Source organism: Bombus impatiens, unplaced genomic scaffold (genome assembly GCF_000188095.3).
Source record: "Bombus impatiens unplaced genomic scaffold, BIMP_2.2 scf_0149, whole genome shotgun sequence".
In the NCBI taxonomy this organism is placed as follows: domain Eukaryota; kingdom Metazoa; phylum Arthropoda; class Insecta; order Hymenoptera; family Apidae; genus Bombus; species Bombus impatiens.
The window spans coordinates 301,227-323,676 of NT_176568.1; the positions used below are offsets into that span (position 1 = coordinate 301,227).

Here is a 22,450-nt window from a genome sequence, read left to right on the forward strand (position 1 = left end):
ATTCGACACATTTTAATTTCCTTTGTGATACTCTATGTATAGCGTGCCCTCAGTATAAAAAACAAATCACTCTCGCCTTTCCAATAGTTCAGCAACTAATATGTCCGAATTGACGAGATGCAAATCATAACTTTTACGATTTTATTACTTTGCTTCAAATATAATAATCAATCGGATAAAACAAGCAAATATCCGGACACTTTTAACCATTAGTGTAATTATAACAACATTCTTAATCAATTTAATATAATTTAGAAGAGGAAGGAATTGCACATGATCTGAAGTCACGTGTTCACATACAAATATTTGTCACGTTCGGGAGGCAAGAGAAACAATTCGGAATGGCGAAAGGTTAAGGATAAAAATACAAGGAGACACGCGTAGTTCTTCCACTTGAAAATATCGTGGCTAGCCGGATCGAACGCGTTCGATATTTTATTCATGGCCCATACGAATTTAAACTGTCGCATTCCTTTTCGACAGTGGCGTGACCTTTCCTCTCCGATCTCGACTCAGCCACCTACTTTTTCATTATTCACTCATGCACGTTACATTCCAACGATTCCAGGATGATCATTTAAGAACGATTGTCTGGAATGGGAGACAGGGCCATAAAAAGATTCGATTTCGAACGTCGTTGAGGAATTTCCTTTCCGGAGTTTGATAGTCACAGTTGTAAAGATTGAACACCATAATGGCGGGGATTCTTTGTGCAGATATTACGCGATCGCTGCACCGCTACATTACGCCGCATTAGTGTCACCACGACGCGTTGCGGTTGGGCTAGCTGCATCTTGGACAGGGGCTCTGTTCTTATGCGTGCTGCCCTTCTGGGGTCTGGTACCGCCTTACAGGTTCGTTTGTTGTTTGACAACTGGTCGAAATCTCTTACACGATTCAACTAATGTTATTAATGAAATTAATATACTAATTACAAGTTACAAGTTATCTGTGCCGATAAATTACGGAGATCGCATAATAAAACAGAGAAAGTTCTATACAGTGGTTAAAAATGGTATGGATACACCAGTGTGTTTATTATAATATTTACATACTAATTAATTAGATCCGAATATATTAAATTTCATACCATTTCGTAGTACCTTCACATGGCGATAAAAATTTGATACAATGAAAATGAAGTATAAAATTTGACCAAAAAAAAGCTTCATTTAAAAGTAAAGTGTGCAAGCTAGTACTTGTTGTAGTCACTGTATGTAAGCTTTACAAAATCAATAGATTACGATATTTATCTTAACATTGTAAATTTATAGAAAGCCTATATCTTGTAACTTGTCAGTTCATTAATATTATTAGTTGATAAATCACCGTACAAGAGAGCACCGATGTTCGATTTGTTCAATTTATTCGATTTTAAATGTATCTTTTGTAACTATATGGGTCTTCGTTCATTTCTTTCTTACGTAAAGGATGCTAAATTTTGTTAGCAGCATTAAGAAATTGGAGATAGTTTTTTTCCAGCCAGTCTTTGCGTGATGAATGTTCAATGCAGTCCTAATAGAGTTTCGATTTCTTTATTCGAAGCAATATTTCATCCGCGTTATTTGCGCTCGTTACTGTGTCAAGGTTAGGATTAATTAGATTCATTTTAAAATTGCTCAAGATCCTGCAAAAAGAAAAATAGTTTCACCGTCGAATAATCGGAACATAATGCACGTAATACGACTGGAAAGTTAGAACAGATTCCATATTCTTTAAATTTTTGTCGCATGAAATAATTTCTTTCTTCCTAGTTTAATAGTATTAATAATATTTCAATACCTCAAATAACGCGGTAAGAAATTGAACACGAAAAAACCGCTATTTGGAACAAACCTGTAATTATCTTGTTTTTCTCCCGCGATCTTCATATGGCTTAAATAAGTTATACGAGACGTTTTTTATTCCTATTATCACTACCCTATCCTAAATACCCAAATTTAAACGGCCCTCCAAAACAAGGAGAACAACGAAACAGACGGATGACAAAAAATTAAAGGTCACAACCTGCTGATTGTTACCACAGATACAGTCCAGGATTGGGCTGCTGCGCGCCAGATTTTAGCAACGATTCGTGGGGTTTAGCGGCGGCGCTTTACGGGGCTGTTTACGCGATTCTGGGGCTGGCGCTGCCCGCCATCCTCGTCACCATCTGCAATTTGCGTGTGCTTGGCATAGCGCGTTATCACCGGCATCGAATCGCTAGCGCAATTTACGAAGTTACCCTGAGCGCCCAAGCGACCATCACCCACCAGCGAAATCCGTTTTTCGTACCAACTGTCACGGCACCTTCGGTCGTCAGCCCACCTCGCTTTCATAGCGCGGCCAAAACGGTTTGTACATCCAGAGATCAGCGTAATTTCTGTTTGCACTGCATAATTTTCGCATCGCGTGATGTCAGCGGGATAGACATAATATGATGTCATGTGGACAATTTCAAACGGCAAACCGTGTTCGAGCAAGGAAACGATCTCAGTAATTTCGTGGAGACACGTACGGTGTGTTTGAGGAAATCTCTTTGAGGAAAGGTCTTTGAATTTGATACATGTGTTGCTTTTACAGTTAATATTTGGCATTTAATCCGTCGGTGATTAAAGACATATATATAGTATTGGATCCAATTTTTTAACTAGTTCAGCTTCAGATTGAAGATTACATCAAGAATTTTCGATGGCTTTTGTGGTTCCTGCTATCTTTAGAGTTCGTAAAAATTTGTATAATTCTGATAAGTTTTTTTTTAGAATCGGTGCTCCGTTCTGCGCCGTTTCACAAATTTCTAAGATTTATCGAATCTTTTAAAATTTGCATTGATTTTAAGATATTACAGATTTTTTTTTTGCTGGAAGACTGCATTTTATGCGAAATTTAGAAGCGTAAAAATGTATAGTATACACATAATATGCAGAAATATACATACTTAAGAAATGTACATACATATTTAACTATAGACTGAAATAAAAATATAATTTTAGAATTTTAAAATTCTTTCTTTGTGTTTGTGCTTCATAACATTGCAACCGTTTCAATCTTTAAACGTTAAATTTTATAGTAGCATAAATATTTGATCGACCAAATACTGATGCATTTATTCAATGTAAACGATTTCGTAGGGATTTTATTGACGTAATGTAAACGCTATTAAACATTACATAATACAAGGAACAATAAGCATTATGTATTTCGTCTAAATATTTCAAACTAATTAATATCCACGTATAATATTCAATTCCACGAATCTCTAATTGATTTTTGTCGATTAAGCTTTGTTCAAAGGAAAATTCATTGACAGAAAATTGAATCGAAATTTTAATCATTTCTAATCGATTATCCGGTAGACTTTAAATCAAAAGCTTTGTAGAAAGACGTAAATCAAAATCCCGCTAGAAATTGAATTTCTACCGAACAATACAATCGCCTCCAGGCAATTCGTGTGTGTTTAGTTCAGTTTTACGTTCAATTATCTGCCGCGTATCTTTTAATGACGCAATTTGTCTGTCCGATATAACACCGACAAACATTCTGGACGATCTGTTGTGCTCGCGTTGATTTTCCTCCATAATAACTCTTTGACGATCAATATCACGAACTAATAACATAATTCTATTTAACGAGTTCCTTTCATTTGCTAATGTCCCATTCGTTCAACGACACGCAATTAAATTGTAATTTAAATTATTTCATACAGAGTATAGCGACGATGCTATATTAAATTTCTAGGTAATGCAACTGGTTGGTTCTCTATATTTGCTTTATTTCCCATACTGCGGTCTGATTCTTTGGGAAGTTTGCGACGTCGGTAATCAGCCGCATTTCTACGATCATCCCAAACTTGCTTCGTTGGCCTCGCTTCTACTCGCTTGTTCTCCACCCATCAACGGCCTTCTCTACGGCTTGAAATCGCAGACCCTTAGACGATCGGTGCAGAATTATTGGCGGAAGAAGGCGACCAAGTCGGAACTTCAACAAGTAATAATCAACGATTTGAAATAATTTTGCAGTTAGTTTGGAATTTTTCTAAAAAATGTCTTTCTTGATAAATATTTTTTTCCTTTTATATTTACTTTGAGATATTTGAGACATTAGAACTATCAACTTTTAATATGTACCTAAATATAGTGAATCATGAAAATATTTGACCATAGAAAATTTGAAGAAAGTAGAATGAAAGAAATACTATAAAGTACAACGAATTCGTGTTCTAAAATGTATCGATAGATGCAATTTACATGCTTAAAGACTACTGTTACTCGACATAATTGTGTAAGAAATAACATTTTCTATATAATTATTGACTCAATTACATAGCTGCCAGATATGTATGTGCCGTTGTTCAAGTCACTTTCAATGAATTTTTCTTTCTAAAGAAACATTTCGTGCGATACATATGATGGCCAAAAGGATCAAGGTCGATCAACGAATGTTCGAGATTCTATCATAGTAAATCTATGCAAATATGATCCCCTTGGAGGTCAGTAAAACTTCATTTCATAACTTTGCTACAGAGAATCTATTGCAATCTTCTCTTCCATGATATTTTATGATAAAAAAATGCACATCTTTTTAATACAATAGATTAATAAGTTTGAAATTCCACTTTGTAAAAAAAGTTTTTAGAATTATTCAACCCTTTCCTGAATTTCTCCTTCATAATGAATAATAAGAGAATTATTCAAAGTAACAGTAGTAGAAGATTTATTCAATCTGGCTACCTTTGGAAAATTGTATTTCACCGATTCTCAAGTATTTCTATGAATATTTATTACATACAAATTGAAGAAGATTTTCCAATTGTTTCCCGCAATTAATTTTCAACTTTTCATAATTTACTCAGCATGTAATTTGGAAGATAAAAGACACGGAGAATCTTACATATATTTCAATATATCTTGAAACATGAAAAAATGTAGCATAAGAAGTTTTAACTGCAGTATTAAGTTTACAGTACAGTTTAACTCCAATAAACTGCGTAAAAGACAATCTTTTTTTTCAATTTTTCTTTTCAATCTCTTCTGTTTAGCGAACGAATAATCCAAGTCATCCATAAATTCTTTTTCCCCGAATTTAATATTCGGAAACGATCGCTGCTGACAATGGATTCTAATTCAGGAGATTCAAGCGAGGACACCGAGCGTAGCAGGATCACGAAGACCGTCCGGTAGCGGAACTGGCTCTTTCTTTCCATTCCCGCCGTTGCAACGAAGACTCAGCGAAGCCTTGCTGGCGTTGGGATCCTGCAGAACTGGAAACAGTTTCGACAGCAATAATCTCGGCTTTCATCGAAGCAGATTGCAGCCTGCCGCCTCGTGCAATACACTTCGCGTACCCACTTCCGAATCAGGTTAATAGTACAAACTTAAATGTGATTTTTGGCTTACGATTTCCGATTATAAAATTCTTCTCTGCTTGCTCTTCAAAAAATATAATTATAACTTATATTATGCATACAGGTGAAAGCAGTAAATTAGTTAGGTCAAGTGCGAGCGCAGCCAGCTTGATGGGTCCTCATTACAGAAGCGATTTTATTGGAGTTGATGTGAGCGCTGGTTGTTCCATAGCAATGAATGAAACACCAAGAAGAAGTCCAAGGATTCTTATAACGAGAGCTTATAGCGAGGATAGCCAAGATGGAGGAAGTCCATTGTTGAGGAAACCTATTCTGGCCAACGCTCTTCCGTGCGATAGTATATATTATTCTATTATTTGCTGTTTTATTGGAATTATTATTTTTATTTCATTCAGGCTTCGTAAAAAATTGCATCCAAACGAATATTCGAATATTTTGCGAACTATTTACATTTTTTAAGAATGCTTGATTTGATGGATTTGATATGAAAAACACTACTGTTATACGAAATCAGCTATAGAAAGTTTGATAATCCTTTCACGCTGCATGTTGATCCAACTTTTATAAGCTATTAATTAACCAAACGATAAATATATTTATCTTCTGTAAAACTGGTCTGAAATTTGAGTACAGTACGTCTCCTTTACAAAACCGTTGTATCGTTATTACTAATGAATAAAAATTATCGTTCTCATAACTTAAAAAATTCATTTTTGAAAGGATTAATTTTCATGTAAAATAAATTATTTAACAATTTGGTACTGGATTTTTGAACCCGTTTCGTAGAACGGAGATGGCGACATTGCAGCACCGGAAGCGATAGCAGCACGGGAAGCAGCGAGACGAGCGTGTGGACGACGGGTGTTGCGCAAAAACTCGTCAAGGCCAATGTAAAAAGCGCATCGGACATGTGGCCTGCGTCGAGAAGATTTGTACGAGGAAAAAATTTAGAGGAAGGACCACTTTTGGTTGGCGCCAGACCGAGCAATAACAGCGAGAGCAGCGATACGACGGACACTACAGCTACCACAACCACCACCACGATGCCCAGTAAGCAGGTCGCGATGGTAAGTGTTCGATGTACAACTTGAAAAATCTCTATACGTTACAATGACCTGTATACAAACGATTCCCAGCCTTAAGAATTGTATTCATGTAGACATCTTTTTGTTGGTTTAACGATGTGATAAACAGATAATGTGACGAAGAGAATATTTTAAGTATTTTGGAAATTAAGATTATTGCTAAAAATAAAAAGAAGAACAAAAATAAACATTTTTTGTTCTTATCAATTTTTCAACTTGGCCTTCTGCTTTTCAGCTATTTGATTATGGAAATGGGATTTTCGAAATGAAGATCAACTTAAATTATTCAAAACGTTTTTGTTTTCAATTTGGACCATACTATTGCGACGGTTTCAAAGAAAACTGTGTAGCTGGTGATGATAACTGACTAATAAAATGCAGAAGATTCGTATTGATTTAAATACATGTTCCTGTGTATGTTACATGTTCACGACATTCTTTTACATAGCACTTTTCACATAATCCATAAGTAGAAATTAAGCGGATTAAGATTCGATAAGCTCAGAAGCCACAAAACTGGTCCTTATTCATGGACTTATTTCACACCAAGGAATATCCTAATCCTATGGAGACACTAACGAAATATCTTGCTAAAACCATGATCTCTGTAAAATATCTTGCGGAAGCGTCAAGATATATCCTGGTGAAAAGTTTCGGAGAAAATCTGAATAAATTGGACAGTTAATAGTCCATCCGAAAAAATGCGATTCGATAACTTGGCCATTCAATATTCCAACCCAAACATGTAAGCTACAGCGATGTTAATTGAGTACATGTCAGGATTAATATGGTTGTACAGGTAACTAATAATGACAATTTTGTCAATTGAGATACCTATTGCTATGAAAGGTCGCTTTGTCGTTGAAACAGACATTTCAAAGGAATTTGGTCTGTTATAAATTATCAAGTGCCCATCTACAAAATCGAATTATTAATCTGTAGTCTGTATCGTTCAACTGTACAAGATTGACGCGGTAAACATGATATTGAATGTGTTGTCACATTCGATACCTGGATTTTGATCCACTAGGAATGGTTCATTCGATGTGGATTCAAATGGACCATTTCTAATACGGTTAAAATTCTAGGATCATTTTGTATTTCATCGATCATCGATTTTGTATTTCATTTCTCCGTTTCTCTGACGACGTAATGGACGATCGAGATCTCCTTTCAATATTTATTATTTGCTGAACATTCGAATGTCGACGTGACGATTAGGACATTGCTCAATATAAAAACAAAAAGCATGTCGGTAATTTCCATGACATTTGCCGGGAATCAGTACAATCATCTACTACATCATTTGGAGTATAATAATTAGTACAATAGTGTAACTTGCTCGCTGGTATATCACCGGTAGTTGACTGCTTGTTCTTGTACGCAAACCTCGTTCGTTGATTTCGCCAACGTATGATTTCGATATTCCTCGAAGAACAAATACAGTCTTTAAACAAATCCGTTGATAATTGTCTCGAAGTAACGACGATAAAAGTTTTTTCACTTCTCCTACTCTCCTGTTTCAACTACAGAGCGATGGGACAATGTCTGTACGTCTGCGCGGGAAGATAAGATACAAAAGTCTCGCTTTAGCGAGATACAGAAGTTCCGCTTTACGTTCCGACTTTCGTCCATTTTACCTGTTGCCGAATTTAGCTTCCGAATATTCCCGCTAATTCTTGGAAATGGAGTCTCGACGTGAGCTGCAAGCGTGTCGTATTAAGTCGCATTGTCTCACTGCATTTCATGTGCTCCCGTACTGAATGTCGATATGTCACTTACGTTTATTCTTTCCTCTTACCTCAATCGAATTCTCAGAATTTATCAATCCAGATAAACATGCACGTTAAATCCAGACTGTGAATGCTATAGTGGACATTTCTGCATAAATAGCGATTTCTTTGCATACTCGGAATAGACGCTGTATTTATGCGCTAGACGATTGGCCGCGCGAAGGTTAATCAGCAGATCAAATGTCTAGAAAAGAGAAGGTCATATCGAAAAATCGATAAGAACGAGAAGTATTTAATTTTTGTCGTACGATCGAAATCCACAATAAAAGATGGGGGTTTCCGTTGAGAAAAACTAAGCTGACCGTGATATAGCTAAACGACCTTGACCCAAGATAAGGTCGACAACAAATGTCTCCTTCCAAACTCTACAATTTTTGTTTAAAGCATTTCTTCCGATAAATCTTAGTTTCTGAGATATTTCGTTGCCTTAGGTTAAATCGAGACACGTGTATAATTCAAAGTATGTCATGCATGTAATTTTTAACAGATAAGTACAGTGTAAGTGTTAAGATGATCGTGCTACACACGTTTAATCTATAATTTGAGAAAACGACAAGTCATGATAAGGAAATGCAATTCGCATAAGACGATTCTAGACCATAATAGCTGATTACATCATGTTCACTGCAACTAGGGTTGCCATCCGTCAGGGTTTTCCTGGATTTGTTTTTGTTTTTAAGGCGTTTGAGGACGTACGCCGGGATTTCCTGATTTTTTCCGATCATTTATATTATCATGTTATATGAGCGGTGATCTGTCATACGTCAGAGCGCCTATACTAATATACTGGATAGCGATGTATTTGTTTTTCCAGAAGTGATTTTCAAGTGTTACGTTCACATTAGACGCAACAGAAGGTTTCAATGTACGATCTACAGAAGTTTTTATCTTGTACCTAACGATATTAGGTCGTCCGAAAAGTTTCTTTTGTTTTTATAAGGAAATAATGGATGCACAACATTTCCCGTTTTATATTATTTTATCGAATTAGGTGTGATCCATTTTATTCTATCAAAATAAAGATCACAACGTTCGACAGATTAGATTTCATGTTTGTATAAAGATGCATTGTTGTAAAAGACGAGTCTGTAAAAGAAAGACACTTTTCAGACAACCTAATATTTTGTACATAATCCAAAAATTAGATAGAAGAGTCCGGTTTTCAGGCGGAGAAGTTCAGAGTTTCCACGGTCTTTATCCTACGTTAGTGATTTTATAAATGGCAACCCTAACTGTGACGAATAATATGTGCAGGAAAACGGTGGCTATCGGGAGAAAGAGAAAGAAAAAATAAATGGCAACAAGAAAGAGGGACAGCAGAGTGAGAGCGACAACAGTTGGAGCAGCGTCGATGAGATCGAATCGAAGGAAATGGCGGACAAGAGCATAGAAGAGGATAATTTCGAGAAGATCGAGGAGGAAGCAGACGCAGAAAAGTGCAAGCAATTGAGGCGGAAATCGAAAACGATTCGCAAACCGGATGTTCCTCAGAATTGCAAAGAGACCGCGCAACGAAGGCCCCTTCTCACCTCGTCATCCTAAGTTCGATTAATCGATCAACGTACCTTTTTCATCGTTCCTAATTTATTATCATTTTCTTCTCGTAATTTATTGTTCGACACTGCAATTTTTTAACGCGATGGAGATCATTTTGAGGCAACTTGGTAAAACAAGGTCGCTGAATGAAATTTGTTATCGACCCATTAACAACCGCAAGCAATCGTTATTTTTTAAAGAATCGAGTTCTTTGAGACTCCTGATCGATTATCCGCGTTCAATTCAGGAAGAACAGCGGCGATGAAGCTGATTGTGTCCCCGTATGCTCGATATCACCTGCAATGTGTCGACATATCCTCAAATTATATTTTTCTACTTTCACTGACAAGTCACAGCAGCGTTAACGAGGAAACCGTGGATTTCTTGCAGCCATTGCGGTCGCGCTGGAATAAGAAAACCCGATCGAATATCTACATTATACGCCAACCACAATGAAAAACTTGTTCTCTCGTAGAAAGTTCGAGGGAAGGAAAGTTGATCATCCTCGTACGGGCATCGACTCTCACAGAAAAAAGCTTGCGCGCGCGAAAGAGCTCGTTGTATAATAATAATTTTCTTCGTCACCTCGCGGGTAATATCTCGCGACGAAAGTTTCGCGGTGGATTTTTCAGCAATCACCCTCGCTATCGGAGATTTCGCGAAAAAGTACTGGTAAGAAACGATCACGATATCTGAGAGAGTTCTCTTCATAGTAAAACACTCGATGAAATCCATGAAATATCGTAAGAAATCAGTCGACTTGGGACACGTGAATCGTTTGGTCGTTTCGACGAATTGTACGAATTACTATCGTGGTAATTTCGCGATATAACGGGCAATAATTTCCCTCACCGCTTTCGCTGATGTTCCTAATTAATGGATTCGTGAAAGACAGAAATTTGAAGGAGCAAATATTAAATATCGACGAAAGTTGCTTTACCGTCTGTCGTGGATGATAAGATGAATAAATGTACGAAATTAACGTTTATCTATGCAGTCTAACGTGTACAACGGTTTCGTCTTACCTCTTCAGAGATAATGACGAGTAAAATGTTAATGAGCATAAGGAACTTTTGTTAACTTTTAAAAAATACAGTTGAAAGAATTTTTGGCGAAAATTTGAACATTATAAATTCCATAAATGACAAAAACACGATAATCTGTTGCGAAGTCAATTTTTCAATTTTGTATCTACTTTTATAATTTTATAATCATATTAATACTAAGTGCATTTCAACCGTTCTAAGGCAATGTTCAAACGTCTATGTTTTGTAAATTACTATATATTTTAGAAGCTATGTGTATATTTTAATAGTCGTCTCATTAAGAAATTTTAAAAATGTGGAACGAAACTTCAACGCGAAGAAGAAAATATGTCAAAATTCAAACGAAATCGTGCACGAATGGAAACGAGAAAGCTAACGAGAAGAACACATTAAAGAAATTTAATCACTGATGCGCGAAGCAATTAACATAGACGGCCGTTGTGAGTTTATTGATATTAAACAATAGTTACGTTAATACAATCACGTGGACGAGCAGATACACGTTAATAAAGAGTGACGAACACTTTTTACTAGCAAGTTTGTACAATCGTGGCCAACCACTGTGTTTACACGGGCACGGTGGATTTATTCGCAATTAGGTGTAGCAACAATCACCTAAAAATTAACCGATATTAATGTTGGTGGTTATTGGAATTGATGTTTTGAATTTTGTAGACGATGCATGATTGACGCGTATGTATGAGAGCGTGTGCTAGTGTGTGAACAGTGTCAAGTTCAAATGTTCTAATTTTTAAGAATCGTTGGAATGGAAAAAAGAAGATTATTTATCGTTTTTTAAACTCTAAGCGAATGTTACGAAAAATTTAGAAAACAAATGTTGTTCGACTAACGATTAATTTGCAACGTATTTATGAAATTTCCTCTAGGAATTGTTTTAATGGTTTCAATTGAAATGTCTCTTTAGTATTGTTTTCGAAGAAAAATATGTCAAGGATGCATACGATAAATGTGATTCTGCGAATCTTGATCATCAGAAATTTGCTATATTGTGCTCAATTTTTTCGATTTGCAGCGTGTACAGTCACGATGCAAGATTACATAACGAGCGGAGCGAATTCATGTTGCGAGTACTTGGACTATTTGCTTTCGAATTTGTCAATTAGAAGTTAATGAAACGATCTCGTCATTTGTTGATCTCAACATAGAGCACAAATATTTTATCATTCCGGCATGAAGAACTTAGTCGGGTACCGCGTGTGACATTAATGTTAATGGTGTTAAAATATCGCGATTTAAATGATGTTTGAGTGTACGTCGTTAGTGCAAATAAAACCGAAAAATGTTCTAAAAAAGATAACAGTTTCACGTAATTATTTCCTCTTTAGATTCATAGCATACCATCAAAAATTACTGAATACTAAATTATAATAAATCAGAGAATAATGGTATAAGACAAACTGAGTCAAACTATAATTAGTAAATATCCTAAAAATGATCATTAATAACAATTATTTCCATCTTCATTATTTCCATCAATTCACCCTTCTCCTTTATCTCATCTTTATCTGTTTGTTAAAGAAAAGAAAAAATCGATTGGATGTTATTAGCAAATACTTCAGTAGCAACGGCGCCATTGCGCAGAATGTTACAGTTCGTCATTTAATAAGGCACTCAACGATACCATTAAACGTAACATTTTCCGAATCATTATTAGAGCAACGTGCCGAAGTTTCGGTCGACCAACTTATAATAGATTTTAGCAAAGATTATTTGCAAGATCACCTCCGTTTCATGCCAGCGGCCACTGGGACTAACTTTCCAAACTTGTTTATCCGATCAAACAAGTCACAAAATGAATTTCAAGTGACAGATCTACCACGAGACACTACAAAATTATTCTTCCCTCCAAAGTATTTATTTCACGAACAATTGAGGAGCTGACGACAAAAACGGCCCGTGTCAAATTTTTCAAAGTTTTAGATAATCTAATGATCAGAAGATTCATAATAGGATGGAATCGGTATTTTGAAAAATGTTCTATGTCTACTTATTTTGGAGCATTAGATAAATTTAGATTAGGTAAATTCATGATTTTCTCGATAAAGAACTCGAGGATGCATTTCAAAGGATTAATCTATTTCCGTAATTATTATTTTCAGTAACCATAACGATAATTATCTCAAGAAATACAAAAAAAAAAAAAGAAAATATCAAATATTCAAAATTAGAACAGAAGTAAAAGATGCTAGGAGTGTTCTTTCGTTTTCCGAAAGAACGACAAACATGTACAAAGGAATATTTTTAATGTGAAATTTTCTTTGATGAATATTTTAATTTCGAGGAGAATTATATTGTTTTGTCCCACGCTCATCTTTCAGAGTCGAAAGAGGCATGTTTTCTTATCGCGAGAGTGTTTCACGCCGAAGGAGGGCAACGAGGTTACAGAGAAAAAACGATGCACGTGTAGTAACTTCGAAACAAGGCTTTCTTTTAGAATTCAAAGTCGTCTGAACCATAACCCTGTCCCCCTTGGCCTAGAATTGAAATAAGGGGAACTAAATTCGTCCGCGCGAGCAAGAAACAACAATCCCTTCTCTGCTACGATCGGGCCTCGCAGCGAACGCGTTTCGAGATGTTTTCGTCGAGAGCTAAGCCGGCAATCCGGTCAGAGCACTGCGTGATAAATCGTGTGCCGTAGCGACACGCGTTCTGTGTCCCGCGCGATCTCGGTCGAACGTCGATCTACTTTTATGAAGAAACTGTGAAATTATTCTTGTATCTCGTTATCCTATCAGTGAATAATCGCGCTGTAACAAGAGGAGAAACAGGCAATGATACGATTAACTTAATTTTTAAAAAAAGAAGACGATGTTCAAGAAAGGTATTTAAAATAAATAACATATTGTACGTTTTTACGTAACGAAAGGCAATTTTCTATTTGTGAGTCGCGTTAAAAGTATCAGAAATCGTTATTGTTATTATCTTTAACAATGGAGTAATAGCGGAATGTTCGTGTTTTATAAAGGATTGATTGAGTTCGTGGTCACATGTAATGATCATGGGACTCTTTCATTGCAAGATATGCACGTTTCAACTGATAATTGTTTCAAATTAGAATCACGCAATCATGTGCAGTAATTTTCACGTTATTTCCGTGTTAAATTTACGTGTGGTTACCTTAAACATATGTCAGACAATCTTTATGCGAGCCGCTACCTTCCTCATATGTATGAAAGAGTATTTTTAACATGTGACACGTGGTTCTATCTTCTTGTCATGGCGACGTTCTTGTCATTTATTACTCTTTGAATTCTTAGGATGTCACGAAGCGATCAAATGAGTCCTATTGAATGACGATCGGTGAACGTTGTGTTTATAAAGTTCGTTGTATTTGAGAAGATATAACCGTAGAGAAGATGACGAGGAGACACAGCTTAGCGGAAATAGAGGAGTCGAGGAAGGAATTAAGGTAAGATCACAAACGATCTGTATTACCAAACATTACAATAAAAAAATAAAAATAAAAAAGTAAAAAATATTGTTCCGTATAAAAGAAAAAAGTAAACTTGAGCATATTATGGCGTTCTTGTTACTAAGTATAACACTTTTTATCTGACACTGAGTTCCAATGAGTTAATCTAACGTTTTATCAATGAACATGACCAAGCAATAAAAGTTAGAAACGAAATAAACGGAGCAGTTGCTCAAAGATATTGTGCAATTTCGTTACTTTGTGTGTACTTGTTTTTGCTAAATCACATTGTATAATGCTTAGCGGTTCCTATAATAGCCATAAATTGTCACAATTGCATGCCACTTCCCGATAGTCCACCCCGCTTGTTTTATGACCCAGATATATGACTCTCCGAAGGATGTTTAATTAAGTACTGTCGTATTACAGGAGTTTTTCTTTTTTATTTTCTATCTTTCTTTTTTCCTCTTATAACGCAAATCTTTCTTTTTGTTACGTAAAAATATTGAATGATAGCGGCAACATAAAGATTAAATAAAAACCGACATAAAGATTAAATAGATATTTTATAAATATTGTCACTGATAATTTTTGTAGATTTTTATTGTGTAGGTAGTTAGAGATGCGATATTGATATCACGATTTCTATTGAATTTTTTATAGTCCTCCAGATAGCAAATACATACTATGTCGTAAAATAATATGGAACTCTTAATGTCGTAATATAATGAACGTATATAAAGTAACGTATTTATTGAGTATTCTATACTTCTTATAGTTTAAAAGTATATTTTAAATATTAAATAATAAATTTTATTCTTTAAAAATTTCAAAATTCACTTGTAGCAAAATTTCTTTCATCGTCAAGAAACCTGCTAATCTATAATGGCATACGGAAGATAATAGTACTACTAAATTATTTCGCTGTAGTAGCTTATAAATATATGCATGTAGATACGTATATCTATTAGCCTTTACGTCATTTAAGTAATATTCAAAAGTTTACATTTTACCTTTTTACTCTAAGAGGTTAGATAAATTTAGAATAATTATCGTCAATAATTGTAAAAGACTTTAACTTGTGACAGTTATTTGTCATTTAAATCATAAAATTTACTTAAAACTTTACTCGATCTTTTAATTTTGAATGATTGGAAAAACGTAGAATGAATGTTGTCAGTAATCGTAAAGATGTTGAAATTGCAATGGTTATTTACCTTACTTGTTAACGTTTTGAAATCGTGTATGGTACATGCTACACGTCGAATGGAACAATTCTGTGCCAGTGGTGTGAAACGCGCAAACTCGAATTGATTTTCTCCGGTCAGCTGGTGTTGTTCATCTTCCGACGATACGGTTAATTTTACGCACGATTATCGATGGATAAATTTCTTTGGTAACATGAACGATATACATCAAGAATCCTCGACAAAACGAGACGAAGGTCCGTGTGAGAAAAGTTGAATGTGAATGGTGATCAAAAATCGTCTGTTTTTGACGGTAAGTGTCAAATAATGCGCTAAACAACAGAAACTAGATATACGTGAGTGGTAGATGGTGTAGCCTCGAAACGCGACGTGTTTACCCGAATCGTCCAAAGGTGGCGACAGTTGTTTGATGTTTTGGTAACGGTTATTGTCGATATTGGTCGATAACAAGATCGTTAACCATTACATTTTATGATTCCTCTTTGTAGCAGCGAAAAAATATGACTTCCTCACCTTCGTCCAGTACCAGTTCCGCATACGCTAGTACTGACGATGTTCGTCAGTATTACAGTAACGATAAACGAAATTTCGTTGGTTCGGACGATGTCGGAACAACTCGGCTATTGCGTTCATATTCACCTCATCGTAGCAAAGCGGGAAGATTCTTTGCGACACTGCGAATCGACAAGTGAGTTCTGCGCAGGTCCTGTGAATTTAAACAAGAGAATTGCGCTTCACAATTTGTTTAAAATTAAGCCTAATATTTTTCGTTTCTGTTTTATATAAATTTTGCAAATAGTAGATGGATAGATATTAAGTAGTTTATGCAGATGAGCATGGAATATGTATATAGACTTATTTGAAAAATCTGTAACTGTTAATTTTTAAATCAGCCTGTTAACCGCGTCATCCCTTCACCAACAAGTTTTTATCATAGGCTAAAAATAATAAAGAACCATAAAATTAAAAGATAATGAAGAAGAATCAATTTCAATTAGTTTGATTTTGGTCTTTGCAAACAAATATCTGTTAATCTTTGTAAATATAATATAATGTACGCGTAAAAATCATGTAATACATTTAAAAAATAGAGGATCTATGAGTAATAAAGTTATATCCAAGAAATAATAGGTCTGAATGACGAGATAATTTGTCTTTTCTAAATAACAGGTTAAAATATTCTATATGTACATGTAGATTTCTAGATTAGCAACAGAGAGCACTTTACACATAACCTTCGTAATGAATTTGCTTTCACTATGCTGATTCATTTATAGATACCTTTAATCAATATTCTATATATTCATGCTATAAATAATATATGTGTCATACATTACTGCAAAAATTGTAGTATATTTCATTTTATGCATAAGTAATTTATAAAAATTGCTTACGTTACAGAATTTTTCACCTATTGACAGCCACTTACAGCCACCAATTATTTTGTACTACCGGCAACTAAAATGCAAAGAAGCATCATAAAAAGTTATAAAATATCTTGTCCTTTTGTATTATAATGTTTCTATAAAATTTATTATAATAAAAAATTATATAAACATCTATCTTTAGAATAATTAAAATCGATTTTAATTTTTGTATTTAATTAAAATTAAAAGTTCTAAATGTTAATAGTTAATAGTTATCTAACTATTAACTATTAACTGTAATAGTCAACTATAAATAATGATTAACAAAATTGAGTGAAAAGTATTAAAAATTAGTAAAATTGATGAAACTTCACAAAAATTTATATATATTACATAGTAAGTATAAAATATCACAAATCGTCTAGATGATATTTGTTTAAAATAAATTTATTTAAGATTAATTAAATTGCGAAAAATATTTTTATTATTTATTTATTCCATAAATTCATATCAAACATATGGTTTTTCTATTTCCTATGTTAAGTTCATTTGGTTATTTATTATTTTCAGGTCCTACATTAATGCGAAAAGTATTATAATAGCAGGAATAATATTAGCCATAGTAATTCTTTCAATAATAACAATCTGCAGTATTTATGGAGCCAGTAGGGACTTAGAAATTCAAGAAAACGAAGATGTACCACCCGATCCGGAAATACTATTACCTCCGTCATGGAGCAAATTAAAAATTTTTAAACGTGGTGCCGTTTGTGCAGATGCTGCACAATGTGCTAGCATTGGCAAGTATGTAAAATTATATTGCTATTATATGAGGCATTAAGAACAAAAGTGGACTAGACCACATTTTTTCTGAATGTGAGCTTTTAACTGTGAGCTTTTTTTTATTCCAATATTAATCTATTCCAGTATTAATCATACAAAGGTGGAAAAATTCAGTTTTTTTCAAATTGAAGTCAGATAACAACGAAATCACTTATTGCACTGAATATCTTATGTCAACATTTATTTTATATCGCGAATTACTCAGTTTGTTGAATATAAAGATTAGTTTACTTTTGCTTTCAATACTTTAAATTAAATTACTATATTTGTGGATGTTTATACATTCATGGGACATTTTAAGGTACACAATGTAGATAATAGACAAAGGTATATAAAATATCAAAAGTGTAATATTCATTATATCTGGTGAGTGAAACAAATCTTCGCGCGGGTTTCATTTCTTTAGTTGTGTTCATAAAAATATAAATTTGCATAAACATCCGCAGCCTGTGCATTATGTCTTAAAATATACGACTGAATTATTAAATAAATATATCATGTTCCCATAGATCAATTCTAGAAAAAAATGGCTCTGCAGTGGATGCGACCATAGCTACAATGATTTGCAATGGTCTCGTGAATATGCAAAGTATGGGTATTGGGGGCGGATTTTTTATGACAATTTACGATAAAGCCTCCAAGCATGCATACACGTTAACTGCAAGAGACCGTGCTCCGTTAGCTGCAAACGCTACTATGTACCAAGGGAAGCCCAAAGAGGCGGCATTCACCAGTAAAGCGTTCACTTCCTCTATTTTTAATGAATAAGTAAAAGGCTATGAAATCTGTATGTTCACGAATTTCATTAGGTCCGTTGGCTATCGCTGTTCCTGGGGAATTGGCAGGATACTGGGAAGCTCATCAACGTTTCGGTAAATTACCATGGGTTGACTTATTCAGGCCCTCCATCGAACTGTGCGAAGAAGGATATAATTTGACAAAAGTTCAACACGATGGATTCAGATATAATGCAAAAAATATTTTAAAGGATCACGTATTAAAGTAATAATTCGAAAAACGTATTATAACTTCCATAATTAATTACCTATAAGCTTGAAGATAGAAAACACTAGATTTTTTCCATTTCAGAGAATTATTTGTAGATCCAAAGACGAACGACTTTTATAAACCAGGTTCGATTATTAGGCCCAAAGTATTTTGCAAAACTTTACGAGTAATCGCAGAGAAGGGAGCCTCAGAATTGTACAATGGGACATTGGGTAAACTTTTAGTACAAGACTTACAAGAAAGAGGGGCAATAATAACAATGAAAGATTTAAACAATTACAGGTATTTATCATTAAAGTACTTAAAAATACAAATTATCGACCATTGAGCTTTTAATTGAAATTATCTCTAGAGCAACATGGGATGAACCACTTGAGTCGAGTCTCTCCAATGGAATGAAACTTTTTACAGTCGATTTACCCGCTAGTGGAGGACTTCTCACCTACATTTTAAATATTTTTGATAGATTTAATTTTACACCTGATAGCTTAGCTGATTTTAACAAAACCGCACTTACGTATCATCGAATGATAGAAACGTTTAAATATGCGTACGCGTTGAGAAACGATATGGCCGATAAAGAATTTGTCGACATGGAAGAAGTGAGTAAACGACGTAATTTAATGAACAAACACGTTTTCTGTTATTCCGGTAGTTTATCAGAGATCTATAGATATACTGATACTCTATCAGTAAAATATTTTTAAAAGAGATGCGCATTAGGTTTAAGAACATCATACAAAAGTAACCACATAACGTTTCATTGTAATTCTACTTGTTTAAGTTAACAAAGAACCTAATGTCGAAGACTCGCGCACAAGAAACACAAATGATGATAGATGATTATAAAACGTGGGATGATCCAGCGCATTATGGAGCGCGCATGTTGAGCAGCGCGAAGGATCAAGGAACTGCTCATGTTTCAGTATTAGCGCCAAATGGGGACGCAGTCTCAGCTACTAGTAGTATCAATTTCTAGTACGTTTATTTTTTAACATTAATAAACTTCTAGATGGAAGTTTTCATTAATTGCGAGGCTTTCTGGAGAAAAAGCTCATAAGATACAGCAGTGAATTGAGTAATTTGCGTTGGTAGTTCTAGTTTTTCAATATTATTATGTTGGAATTGATTATGATTGATAATAGTTCTTAAATAGTTCTTACTTTATTTTTTTAATTAATAATAATAATTCAACTATTTTACTATGTAAACAGGCTCTTTTGCAAAAGGCTCAATTATTTTTATAGTTAATACACAAACAAATTTAATAACTAATTTTGGTACTAAACTTAATATTCAACGTGTCACTTTTTAATAGATAAATTAAATAATTGCCTCTTTTATCAGTTTTGGAAGCGGAGTAGTTAGCGAAAGTACTGGAATATTATTGAATAATGGGATGAATGATTTTGGTATACCGTCAGCAATTAATTACTTCGGTATTCCACCTAGTCCGAACAATAATATCGCTCCTGGAAAAAGGCCTTTGTCATCTATGGTACCTTCGATCCTTGTCGATGAAAATGATGATGTAAGAATGGTCGTTGGTGCTTCTGGTGGTACTAGGATCACCACGACAGTTTCTCAGGTTAACATTTATCAATTTAATATTTTATCGGGCATTTCGTAAACATCGTATAAAGATTGTGTTAACATAAAGTTAATCCAGTGAATGTGTTATTTCTCAACTTTTCTATGTTTAGATAATGGCTAAGATTATATGGATGAACCAAACAGTGAAGGAAGCAGTGGATGCTCCTAGAATACATCATCAATTGGTCCCGCCAAACGTGTCATACGAGTATGGTGTGCCAAAGCAAATAATTGATGGGTTGAAAAAGATTGGCCACAAGACTGCTCGTTACAGAATTCGTGGTAGCGTAGCTTGCATCATTTACACTAAGAACAATACAGTATACGGGAATGCGGACTTCCGGAAAGAAGGAGACGTGTATGGAGTCGATTAAAGTCTTCCTAATTAAAACAAATGATCATTGGTGAACCTACTAATATATAGATATATACATAAATTGCTGAACTGTTCTGGCGACTGATCGCAATAAGTGTTATTCAAGTTCCCGCGGTATTAAACTCTTCAACGTTTAATCACCAAAATATATAAAAATCTTTTGAAAGAGAAACTTTCCGTGATAATGTTTGTTGTGTGATGTTTTCTCTACGGTGAACTGTGCGAAATTAAAGTTCTTCAATAAATAATAATAAATATTTTACACACATTATTTCTTAATATCATTTTCTTATTATTATTATTATTATTATTTCTTTTTAATTACATTTCGATCTAGTTTAACTTATGAAATATGCTACATGAATGTTCAAAGTATTTTTTTATGTCTTTAACGTAATCGCGATCTAATTATGCTTATTGATTCAATGAATAATCACAATATAGGAAGTTTGTAGTAAACTCTTATCCGATCGAATTAGATTCTACCTAGTACTATCGATCCATGCAGAAATACGGGGTGTTCTACTATTAAGCAACCATTAAACTACGACAATATATTTAATAATTTCGTAGAGTGCGATTCTTCCCAGTTAAAAATATCACGTAGTGAAATCAGCCTGAATTCAAACATAATTTTGGAAGTTATTTTAATCTTTTTTTATATTTTACATCAATATGTTCTAAAATATTCAAAAAACATCCATCCCATACATATTCGTGTCTTTGATTAATTACTTCTCGTAATGTATCTCATGCACTGATAATTCGTTTTAATACATATAAGTATTTTAGAAGCGAAAGTTACATCCAATTACGTTGCTGATATATAAATAATAAGTCATTAATCTGTACATTACTACATAAATACATTTTTTATATTTACAAAATTTATAGATCATTCAGATTACATATATTAATTATTCTAGAAATGTTTTTGTGAAATTTATTTCATATATTGTATATTTCTGATATTGCCCGTTATAAAATTTTTTTCTAGAAAGTTTTTGTAATAAAGGATTAATTATAATACCAGCGTCTAGATATATACTTTTGTAAAAAGAATAATTATAATAACATGGAAGTATATCTAAATTTGTTTAAAGTATTCAATATTATTATTAACTCGTAGAAAGTAATTTTCAACCTAATTCGAAAATTTCTAAAAAAATAATAAAGATTTAAAATAATAAAAACATTTCATCTAAATAAGACGTCTGCTTTTATGCGCGGAATGAACATATAATGCTAAATATTCATAACGTAGATGTCGTTAATCTATATGTAATGAACTTAAGACTCGGCGATGGAATAAACGACTACATACATATTTTTTTTCAATATTTCTAGCTGTACGCTGAGGTAACAAGTTCAGATCGATTAACGGGATTTCACACATATGCGACATCCTTTCAATGGACTATATTTTCACAAAGTCGATAGTTTCTGGTAGCTTCGATTGATCTTTTATTTAACATACTACGAGCAAATTTTTATGTGCATGCAGTAGAAAACATTCGTATTTCCTTTTATCGTTACAAAGTAACATAAAAGTTGAATTTACTTCAAATACTAAAATTGAATGTGACCGTTTTGATCGATACATTCACAAGTTAAATCATTTTTTATTGACAACTTTGAAAGACACACTATATTTCTGAGCTGAATCACAATAATCGTCGATAAGGTGAAACAAAATTTAAAAGTCATTGTAAATCCTACTGTATGAATTCGTAAAATTCCTCTCTGACTCCATGATCCTTATCTTTTTTCTTATTTTTTTTTTTTTTTTTTTAGAAAAACAGAATGTCTCTTATGTAC

The 22,450-nt window shown here is 34.0% G+C and overlaps 3 protein-coding genes across 7 annotated transcripts in view; 2 read left to right on the forward strand and 1 right to left on the reverse strand.

Annotated features, from left to right (window-relative positions):
• LOC100741614 (beta-3 adrenergic receptor-like) overlaps positions 1 to 11,210 on the forward strand; it is a 90,684-nt gene extending 79,474 nt beyond the window's left edge. For 3 of the 4 annotated variants that reach the window (XM_024365733.2, XM_012382241.3, XM_003487287.4), the window contains 7 exons: positions 717 to 854; positions 2,027 to 2,333; positions 3,718 to 3,966; positions 5,107 to 5,338; positions 5,448 to 5,681; positions 6,131 to 6,411; positions 9,477 to 11,210. In XM_024365733.2, coding sequence (XP_024221501.1) covers positions 717 to 854; positions 2,027 to 2,333; positions 3,718 to 3,966; positions 5,107 to 5,338; positions 5,448 to 5,681; positions 6,131 to 6,411; positions 9,477 to 9,764 — 1,729 coding nt within the window. In that variant the 3' untranslated portion in view covers positions 9,765 to 11,210. The remainder of the gene's footprint in view (positions 1 to 716; positions 855 to 2,026; positions 2,334 to 3,717; positions 3,967 to 5,106; positions 5,339 to 5,447; positions 5,682 to 6,130; positions 6,412 to 9,476) is intronic. The other variant, XM_033319333.1, reaches the window with a different exon arrangement.
• Positions 1 to 22,450, reverse strand: part of LOC112212314 — an 85,983-nt gene that overhangs the window by 62,759 nt on the left and 774 nt on the right. Inside the window, exons 2-4 of one of the 2 annotated variants that reach the window (XR_002946128.2) lie at positions 15,959 to 16,151; positions 8,231 to 8,406; positions 6,418 to 8,132 (exon numbers count right to left, since the gene is read on the reverse strand). Coding sequence is in view for 1 of the 2 variants with exons in the window: in XM_033319334.1 (XP_033175225.1) it covers positions 15,959 to 15,982 (24 nt within the window). In the remaining variant the exon portion in view is untranslated. Of the gene's footprint in view, positions 1 to 6,417; positions 8,133 to 8,230; positions 8,407 to 15,958; positions 16,152 to 22,450 lie in introns of those variants that run through there. The other variant, XM_033319334.1, reaches the window with a different exon arrangement.
• LOC100741731 (scoloptoxin SSD14) lies at positions 15,708 to 20,894 on the forward strand. Its single transcript, XM_033319332.1, is given in 10 exon segments — positions 15,708 to 15,737; positions 15,934 to 16,133; positions 17,383 to 17,616; positions 18,165 to 18,388; positions 18,465 to 18,657; positions 18,745 to 18,966; positions 18,968 to 19,265; positions 19,448 to 19,641; positions 20,011 to 20,251; positions 20,367 to 20,894. Coding segments are annotated over 10 exon segments (2,100 nt in total). The 3' UTR covers positions 20,631 to 20,894.